The sequence below is a fragment of the Tupaia chinensis genome, unplaced genomic scaffold (assembly GCF_000334495.1).
Source record: "Tupaia chinensis unplaced genomic scaffold, TupChi_1.0 Scaffold000478_3, whole genome shotgun sequence".
Lineage (NCBI taxonomy): Eukaryota > Metazoa > Chordata > Mammalia > Scandentia > Tupaiidae > Tupaia > Tupaia belangeri.
In genome coordinates, this window is record NW_006159990.1 from 8,348,683 (window position 1) to 8,358,610 (window position 9,928).

The 9,928-nt window shown below is 43.4% G+C and overlaps 1 protein-coding gene and 1 long non-coding RNA gene across 3 annotated transcripts in view; one reads left to right on the forward strand and one right to left on the reverse strand.

The window, feature by feature from the left end:
- Positions 1 to 9,928, forward strand: part of MDN1 (midasin AAA ATPase 1) — a 188,372-nt gene that overhangs the window by 135,813 nt on the left and 42,631 nt on the right. Inside the window, 10 exon segments of the mRNA XM_006156121.3 lie at positions 1 to 178; positions 1,620 to 1,715; positions 2,331 to 2,425; positions 2,565 to 2,686; positions 3,204 to 3,350; positions 4,810 to 4,919; positions 5,538 to 5,611; positions 6,106 to 6,298; positions 7,627 to 7,789; positions 9,687 to 9,833. The exon segment at positions 1 to 178 is cut by the window's left edge and continues 11 nt beyond it. Coding sequence (XP_006156183.1) covers positions 1 to 178; positions 1,620 to 1,715; positions 2,331 to 2,425; positions 2,565 to 2,686; positions 3,204 to 3,350; positions 4,810 to 4,919; positions 5,538 to 5,611; positions 6,106 to 6,298; positions 7,627 to 7,789; positions 9,687 to 9,833 — 1,325 coding nt within the window.
- LOC114009181 (uncharacterized) overlaps positions 4,931 to 9,928 on the reverse strand; it is a 33,502-nt gene continuing 28,504 nt past the window's right edge. For both annotated transcript variants that reach the window (XR_003550640.1, XR_003550641.1), the window contains exon 3: positions 4,931 to 5,472. This is a non-coding gene — a long non-coding RNA (uncharacterized LOC114009181). The remainder of the gene's footprint in view (positions 5,473 to 9,928) is intronic.

A 9,928-nucleotide genomic window follows, 5' to 3' on the forward strand; every position in this document is an offset into this window, starting at 1 on the left:
TAAGACTCTCTTTGGAGAGGTGGCCTCAGACCTGATGGTGAAGCCCAGTGGGCCTTATGATTTCTACCAGCACCCCAACGTCATAGAAGCACGGCAGTGTCAACCTGTACTTCAAGGTTTCTCAGAGGCTGTCAGTCAGTTGCTGCAGGATTGGCCAGAACACCCAGCACTTGAACAGGTAAGGCAGCAGTTAGCAGTGGTGGGCGGACTGCCCAAGGTACTTCTTTCTTTTTTAGAGGGAGAGAGGTTTTTGCTATAGAGTGTGTACACTCGCCAGAAAGAGAGAGACAGAAAGTGAGAAATCACCTCCCCACCCCCAGGGGGGATGGCCACGCTACAATCCCTTCTCCATTCTCCTCTTGGGATCTTGGGAATGCACACATATGCGCCCAACGTGAGTTTAAATCACCAGGTTTGGGACTCGAACTAAGGTCGACTACATGGGAGTCCAGCAACATAGTCATTACACCAACTGCTGGTCCCAAAATATCTCTTTTATACTGAGGATGTGGCCTCATGTCATCTCCAGGGGACATTCACTTGCACATATGTGTATGTATAAACCAGGTTTAAAGAGAGTCACTACTCCCTGAATGTTGGATAAATGATGTTTGGGGATTCTGTTAATCTCTTTTTTTTGGGAAAGGTTTTTCACTATAGGGCGCGTGTGCTCGCCAGACAGACAGAGAGACATAGAGACAGAAAGCGAGAAATCACCCCCCAGGGGGGATGGTCAAGCCGCAATCCCTTCTCCTCCATTCTCCTCTCGGGATCCTAGGCACGCATGCACACGTGCCTGGCGTGAGTTTTAAGCCACCAGGTCCGGGACGTGAACCGCGGTCGACTACGTGGGAGTCCAACAACATAGCCATTATGCTAACTGCTGGTTCCCAGGGATTCTGATAATTTCTGGTTTTGGTCAGTGGTTGCTGTCCTCATGTTAAAATGCTGTTAGGTTGCTGTGTTTATTTACATAATTATGGGGCTAAGGTAAGGGTCTCCTGGTTCTCTTTCCTTTTTTTTTTTTTTTTTTTAAAGAGATTTTAGCCTTAGGGCTTGTGTGCTTGCTGGAGAGACAGACTTTGAGAGAGAAAGTTAGAAATTACCCCCCAGGAGGGATGGCCATTCCACAATCCCTTCTCCTCCTGAGATCTTGGGCATACGTGCATATGCGCCCAGTGTGATTTTTTTTTTGAGCCACCCGGGTCCAGGACTCGACCATGTGGGAGTCCAGTGACATAATGCCTGTACCATCTGGTGGCTCCATGGTTTTCTTAAATGTACTAGAGATAGGCCTTGTTCAAGATTGTCAGCTTAACTCAGACATGGTTCTGTGGTCTTCAGGCAGTTTTATAAGAACTTATTGCAGAGAGTGTAACAGTAATTATCTTGTTAGGCTTAAGCTTATTTCTAGAGTAATGCAGCAACTACAGTATTTATCTTGGTTAGGAGGCACAGCCCTGGCTGGCAATTTTCATCCACAGTTTTGATCGGGGATATTGGAGCTGAGAATTTGAGTGAAACAGCTGGTCAGGCATCTCTTTAGAATACCCTGTGACCTTGGGTCACTGGTATTTCTGCCGAGATAACCAAACTTTTTTTTTTTTTTTTTTTGGTAGTTGCTGGTTGTAATGAACAGAATTCGTAGTTTCCCACTTTCCAGTCCCATTTCAAAGTTCCTGAATGGCTTGGAGATTCTGCTCACAAAGGCACAGGTAAGATGATTCTCTTTTTTAGGATGTAGTCAATTAAGGAAAGATTTATGGCACCTTCGTTGTTAGAAAGACAGAAAGTTACAGTTTGGATTAGAGTAGAGGAAGGGAAAATCTCCCAGGTTTTCCCAGCCCAGGGTGGGGCAGTGCATCAGAAGCTGTCACCCCTGTGGTGAGGTTGAGCTGCTTTGCCTCTTGTGCGCATGTGATGTGGTGTCCACTAGTACTGAGGGTTCACTCTGCCAAGTGTTCAGGTGACTCTTCAGCCCAGCTAAGTTGCCTGCGTGCGTTGGCCACCTCAGTCCTTTCACAGCCTCTGAGGTGGCGGATTCCTTTGACTTTGAGAGGCAGGGATCATGTGACTTAGTTCAAGATCAAACAGCTAACAGCAAAGATTCAGACTCTAGGTTATAAACTTTGTACTTTTTGCCTGTTACTAAACTTTGGCTTTAGTTCTGTCACATGACAAGAAAGAATGTGAAGCTATACATGATGCATAGTCATTGTTGCTCTTGGTAAAAGTTAAGGGGCCTGTGTTCTTCATTCAAGAAAAGTACAAGGTGTTCTCAAAGGAGTAGGTGATTAAGGCATTAGTAAACTTTCTCTTTGGTTCTTAAGGATTGGGAGGAGAATGCAAGTCGAGCTTTGTCTCTGCGGAAACATCTCGATCTGGTCAGTCAGATGATCATTCGGTGGCGTAAACTGGAGCTGAAGTAAGTGACTCTTGAGACAGCAAACTGGGCAGCTTCTCCCTCTTCATTTTGGAGGAGAGAGTTGTTATTTAATTTTGCTTCTGTGATCTCATAAGACTTCGAATGAATTTCCCTAAATGCTTCTTCTCTTGTATTTCAGCTGCTGGTCCATGAGTCTGGATAATACTATGAAGCGCCACACTGAGAAATCCACCAAGCACTGGTTCTCCATCTATCAGATGCTTGAGAAGCACATGCAGGAGCAGACTGAGGAACAGGAAGGTAATGCCCGGTGGTCCACTGCCTTCAGCCGAATCAAGTGATGCAAAGTGTAGGAGTTACCTGCTCCTCTCTCTTCCCCTAGCTGGTATCACATGGGCTCAGTCATCTGACTTCATGATATTTCTATGAGGTCAGCCAAGAAAGCCGTATAATTCTTTAAGTGATTTGTTCATAGTTTAGATAGCCAGTCACATGATAGGGTTTCTTCTTCTCTATGTCCATGAGACATGTCAGAGTGAAAGTTGCCTCAGTAGTAGGTAGTAGATAACATGTTTGAGTTAAATACGTTTTATTTCATACTTAGAACAAACACCTTATAATTTGGTTTTACAATATAATTAGCTCTGAATGCGTTTGGCACATACCCTGTGTGTAGCTGTTACTTTCACGTCCTTATCATGGTCTCCCCTTGACCGCCATCCCTCACTGTGTCCTGTAGTGGGTTGCATGCTGATTAGGAATAGGGAGTTCTGGTGAAGGCACGTAATATGTTTTCCTCTCTGAACCCCTAAATTAGATGACAAACAGATGACCCTGATGTTGCTGGTCAGCACGTTGCAAGCATTTATTGAAGGATCCTCGCTGGGAGAATTCCATGTGCGGCTTCAGATGCTCCTGGTTTTCCATTGTCATGTCTTGCTGATGCCACAAGTTGAAGGAAAGGGTGAGGATTTTTTCTTTCTACAGTTATATTGTGCTGTTAAGGTAGGTTTTGAATTCTTCTTGAGATAGGTATCCTTTTGTACATTTTTTTTTTTTTATTGTTGGTTTTTTTGTTTTTGCGGGGAGAGATTTTTTGCTGTGGACGTGGGTGCTTGACAGAGAGACAGTTAAGAATTATTGTATTTAACTTTATTTACTTATTGTATATTTTAATTTGACCAGAGAGAGACAGAGTGAGAGAGAGAGAGAAAGTGAGAAAGCGAGAAAGCGAGAAAACAGGTCTAGGACTTGAACCACAATTGGCCATGTGGGAGTCCAGTGCCTTTAACCACCATGCCATCTGCCAGCCCCTATTTTTTTTTTTAACTTTATTTACTTTTTTTTTTTTTTTTTTCAACTTGACCAGAGAGAGTGGGTGGGGAAAAAAAAAAGAAAAAAAAGGGAGAGAGAGAGGGAAAGTGAGAAAGCAAGCTGCCAGGTCTAGGATTTGAACCGGTCTGCCTTGTGGGAGTCCAGCACCTTTAACCACCATGCCACCTGCTGGCCCCATACATTGGTTTTAAACTAGGCAGTTTTATTCTACTTAACTTTAGTGTAATGATTCACATTTGATATAGAGAAGGACATTCGAAGTGAAGTACAGACTGATTACAATCACTGACCAGTGAACTGAGCAGAAGTTAGTTGCCAGGTGAAGATGTGTAGAGTTAGCCTATCTTTCTGTCTAGGCACTGTGTGTGTCCTGCACAGCTGCTGCTCGATCCAGACCATTAGTGTGTTCTTTAATAATAGTGAGAGCACTGCCATATATCAAGAAACTGCACGTAAAACTGCCTACTGTCAGTTACCGTCCCTGACCGCAGTAATTTGGATAATCCTGTCACGGTTAAATGCATGTAGATTGTACATGGATGAGCAGTTGAGGTGAACTTCTTAATATGCCTTTTTTTTTTTTTTTTTTTAAAGGCCTACCATGTTTCTGTTGACTTTACAAATAAGCTGACCGCAGTAATTTGGATAATCCTGTCACGGTTAAATGCATGTAGATTGTACATGGATGAGCAGTTGAGGTGAACTTCTTAATATGCCTTTTTTTTTTTTTTTAAATAGAGGCCTACCTAGTTTCTGTTGACTTTACAAATAAGCTTCAGAGAAAGTGTTTGAAAGTATGATTTTAGCTGAATCTCTGAGTGTATCATCTTCAAGAACAAAAGTATAATAAAAAATTCTGCTACAAGCAGAAATGAGAAATGGGAGCGTGCTGATAGCTGGTACCTCTAGGAACTGCTGAGCACACACAAGTGCCCTGTGAGCTGTTAAATAATCCCCTGTGAAATGGGCTGCAGTCTCATAGCGTGAAGAATAATGAGGAAGTCTGAGCACTGAGATGTGAAGCCCACAGGTGAGCAGTAGCGTACATAGCAAGGGTGATATCTTTGTTTTCTTTCCATTTCTTCCAGATTCACTTTGCAGTGTTCTATGGAATTTGTACAATTATTACAAGCAATTCTTCGACCGAGTCCAGGCCAAAATTGTGGAACTTCGTACCCCCTTAGAAAAAGAACTTAAAGTAAGATGAACAGCTATCGTAATCAATTTTGGGGAGAACGAAATGAACATATTCTTTTCCTCCAGTTCTATTCTTTTGTCTGTTTAACAGTTAAGCCAGGGCTAAGGGAATAGAGGGGAGCACTGCAGCTGCCAAGTAGTCTTCACTGGGTTGGAAGGTTTGTGTTTTGTGCACTGGCTCCATTGCTGACTCAGCCATGCTGAGGGGCTGGGGTGGGCCCCTGTCAGAGGCCCTGCAGGAGGATCGTCACAGAGGTCTGTCTGTGCTCCCCTGGCCTTGCCTGCCGTCAAAGTGCACCGTGTTGTCTGTCCAGGTACCTGGGGCCTCCGTGTTTTATATTGGAGTGGTTATGGCACCAATCTGAAATAAAGGATGCAGCCGCTGTGATGGTTTCTAGGCCGGGTTAGGTATCAAGTGAACTGTTGATTCTAGCAACAGCACTCTTGCATTGCTTTGGGACAAATGCCTGGTTCTTATAGGCTTGTTTGACTTGTTCAACACACAGTCTTGGGTTTGGGGTGGAGTGGGCTCTGGACTTAGGCAAACAGATGACCTATAAAGAAAAAGAATGACATTTAGCGTTATAAAGCCATTCCTTGAGCTTCTTTTGTCTTACAGGAATTTGTTAAGATATCAAAGTGGAATGATGTCAGCTTCTGGTCCATTAAACAATCTGTAGAAAAGACACACAGGTAATTATTCAGTCTTTACAACTGGGTGACCTAAGCTCCAAATTCTGTGTGGCAGTCAGCAAGACTGCATTGTTATCATGACCTGACTTAGTACAAATTATTTGAACTTCTAAAAGAAACCCACTAGTTTGTTTTGGTGTGCCTTCCCAACACTGTCCCTGCAAAGTCTGCCTGTAGAAGTTAGCATACCTTGAGGCAAGGCAAGATTGTGCTCCAGAGGGCTGAGTCTTCTGCCAACTGCCAGCTGTTTAACCTTGACCAAAGCATTCTCACCCACCTGGCTCTGGTTTTCTCCTCTAAAAAGGGGAGGGGCGGTGACAGTGTCGGCCATACCTTTTGTCTTAGACAAAATGATTATGGCTATCTAAGGAGATCATTGTATACAAAAGATACAGGTTATTAAGTTATGTGTATATACATTAGAAGCATTTCTTTAATATTTCCTCACTTTGTATTCTAACTTCTTTTTCTTACCTGTCATTACCTGGGGTTAGGACCCTCTTTAAATTCATGAAGAAATTTGAAGCTGTCCTAAGTGAACCCTGCCGGTCATCCTTGGTGGAGAGTGACAAAGAAGAACAGCTTGACTTCTTACCAACAGATGCAGCTGCGAGCGAGACGTCCCCTATTCAGAGTCTGAACAGAGCACTAAGGGAGACCTTGTTGGCACGGCCAGCACCAGGGCAGGTACTAGTTTATGGGATAATGCTTGCTTGTTCCTGAGCCAGTCAGGTAGGATCTAGGGGTGCCCTGCGAATTAGACATAAAAATGCCTATGATATCATGTTCTTTGGACATACATATCATGTGCTTGTTTTGTCTGACAGTGTTATACAGTAAGGTAAGAAAACATTGATCCGCTGCTAAAAAGTTTAATGTTAGCTTGTAGGAAATAGCTACTTACTTGCAGACATTTTATTACCTTTGAAGGAAGATTCGAAGTATTTGAAGAATGTGTCACTGAAGCTGCCTTTGTGCTAGCACATGAGGCTGCTGTTACACAGGGGTGAATGTATGCAGTCACATTACTGCATACATGTTTTGTAGTGGTTCCTAAGTATCATGGTGTAAATATTCCCATCATGCCAATTTCAAACATCAACAATTAAGAGTTGGCTCACAAACTTCCTCAAGTGAGCAGACCCGTTTAAAGATGGGTGTTCCTGCTTCATTTTTTCGGGTGTGGAGCTTTAGGAACAGGGAGCACTCCTCAAAAGAGTAATCACTATTGCCTTTTTATTACATCTTCTACTCTGGGGTTCATATTTTAGTAATGGAGGTCCATGGTTTATTTTTCATAATTTTAATAGTTCTAAAAACATAATGTAAGTTGAATATGTATCTATAAGGCTGCATAGATATGACTGCCAAATTTAATTTCTTTTTATTTATTCCTCTCAGCTCATTGCTTCTGTCATTCTGAAAAAATATTTTGATACACTAATGATGACAGCACAGGAATTCCAGAACTTTATTTTGGGGATAAGAAATACACTTCCGATAGATGAAAGTTCTTCCCTTTATCTACATACCTGGATTTCTGATATTTAACAGTCAGTCAGGAATAGGAGGACAGAAGTAGGATTTGGTGGATCCGTTTGTCTTGTGGGTTCTGGAAAGCGCAGTGTGGCTCATTGCCCTGAGGACAGTGGCTACATTATTCATTCTGCTATGCTCACAGATTAGAGCTGGAGTCTCCTCGTGACCGTTGGCTGTCATAGAAAGCACTGCTGAGTTGGGGAAGGGTTTACGGGGAGGCCCCTATGTTACAGTGATCTTGTGTGGAGCAATAATGCAGTTTTAAAAAAACCCACAGCACATGCCTATTGTCATTTTAGTGGCTCTACATTTCCTCTCCTCTTCAGACGTGATGAAATTTAGTATTTGCTGAATTCTCTGTGTGTGTGTGTGTCTGTGCCCACATGTGTGAGCAGCGTGTAAATTTAGCATCTGTGAGGGTTAAAACTATTGCAGTTGTTCTAGGCAATGAGACTAACCCATATTCTGTCTCATAGTCCACGATTCCCGAACAGTGTCAGAGTACTGCTACTTTGTCCTTGGAGGGGGACCTTTTGCGTCGATTGCCAAAGCTCTTGAAACGAATGAGGAAGATGTGCCGGACATTCATGAAGGAAAGCCCTCTGCCTCACCTAGTGGAGGGCCTCGATCAGTTCACTGGTGGGTACCTCAGCCAGGTGTGAGGGTGGGACTTACTCTCCTTTCCCCTGGGTGGCCCAGGAGTGCTGGGGATGTGGTACCTACATCCTATTTTGATGTTTCGTAGAGTGCCGAACAGTTACCTGAGTAAGTAAGCAGGCTAAAAAGCAGCAGAGCCCAGAACTGAGCCAACTGAGAAGGTGTAAACTGTTACCATAGTTTATATCTTGTCCTCCACTCATGTCCATCAGCAGTGTTAGGCCGTTGTCTACGAGAACCTTGTGTACACTGGTTCCTGTTGGTTGGACTCATGGGTAAAGGGGCACAGAGATGGATTTCCTAGTCTCTTAGCTGTCCCCACTTCTCACAGTGTTGTTTCACTTGAGGGAAAGGAGAAGGATGATTCTCTATAGTTGTCGTCTTCACTTCGGAGAAGTGTGGCAGTGTCACACCCCTGGCTGTCCTTGCTCAGGGAAAGTGAGAGCCTGACCTGTGCTGTGGTGTTCCAGAGCAGTGGCCGGGGAGGGAAATCTAGACTTTAATAGACCGTACTCCCGTAGCAGCCTTTTACTATGCCCTCCTTCTTCCTCCCAGTGAGTGATATCGGAGTAGGCTGGCCTTTCTTTAAAACGCCTTCAGTCTGAGCTTGGGAGCTCTTAATATTTAAAACTTGTTAGGAGAATAGCCTGCTGTCCATAGCTCAAGGTAGCCTGCTCCTGCCCCGATCATTGTCATCACCTGGAGTTAGGAGCCTCTTTAAATTCATAAAGATACTTGAAGCTGTCCTGAGTGAACCCTGTGCATCTCCTAGGAAAGGTACGTGCTCCGTGATATTCAGCTTTTCCTCCTCTCTGACTCCTCTATGGCGTCTGTATGTGCACCACGCACTTGGCACTCATCTGATGACGGCCTAGGTTTGGCAGTGGGGGTTCCCTTAGTCACATACCACAGATGGAGAGCCGAGACGCCCAGAATTTATGGTCTGTTTTAGAGGCTGAAAGTTTAATTTCTTCTGAGGCTTCTCTCCTTGGCTTGCAGATGGCCACCTTCATGTTGTGTCTTCACACAGTCACCCTCTGTGTCTTTTTTTGGGGGGGAGGGGGGGAGGTTTTTGCTATAGGGCACGTGCACTTGCCAGACAGACAGAAAGAGACAGAGATAGAAAGCTAGAAATCACCCCCCAGGGGGGATGGCCACGCTGCAATCCCTTCTCCCTTCATTCTTTTAATGATTCCAGTTCTACTAGATCAAGCCCACCCTCATTTTACTTTAATTACCTTTTTAAAAGCCCTATCTACAAATATGGTGACATTCTAAGCTAATGGGGCTTAAGGTTTTTAAAAAATAATTATTTACTTTGTTATTATTACTATTTTTAAATTTGCTATAGGGCACATATAGTCATGAGGGAGAGAGAAAGTGAAAGTGAGAAAGCAAGCCACCAGGTCTGGGACTCGAACCGCAGTTGGCCGTGTGGGAGTCCAGTACCTTAACAATCATGCCACCTTTTGGGGTTTAGGAACTCGGCACATACTACATTTATCAGAATTTTCTCTCAAGTGTTCAAAGTTTCTAATCTGCTACACTGCACATAGTTGGTATTCAGTAAGTGTTTTTTACTTGATTGATTATAAAGTCCCTAATTAAGAAAGAGTGACCATTTTTCATTGTTGTTGTTGTTTATTGTTAAGTGATATTAAATCCACTGTTCTTATTTTTCTGTTTCCATGCATCTTGACCAGTTTAGTTTGAATACTGCTTGAGCAGTACCAAATGCTAGGGACTGTGTTAGGGGTCCAGCATATGAAGGTGAATGGTCCCTGGTCCTTGCTTTCCCTTAAAGTTCCCTGGAATTGTGTAACTTAAACACATTAATAAGTCCCTGGGATTTTTGTATTTCTGTCTTGTTTTCCCTTAGGTGAAGTGATTTCCACTGTGAATGAGCTGCAGAGCTTAAATGTGGAGCCCTCAGCAGAGAAGGAGAAACAGCGGTCAGAAGCCAAGCACATTCTCATGCAGAAGCAGCGAGCGTTAGCCGACCTCTTTAAACACCTTGCGAAGACTGGTAAAGTTCTCACTTGAAACCTGAAGAAATACAATTACTAGTTTTTTTTTTTTTTTTTTTTTTTTTAGACTTTTTTGTTTTGGGGGGCTTTGTTT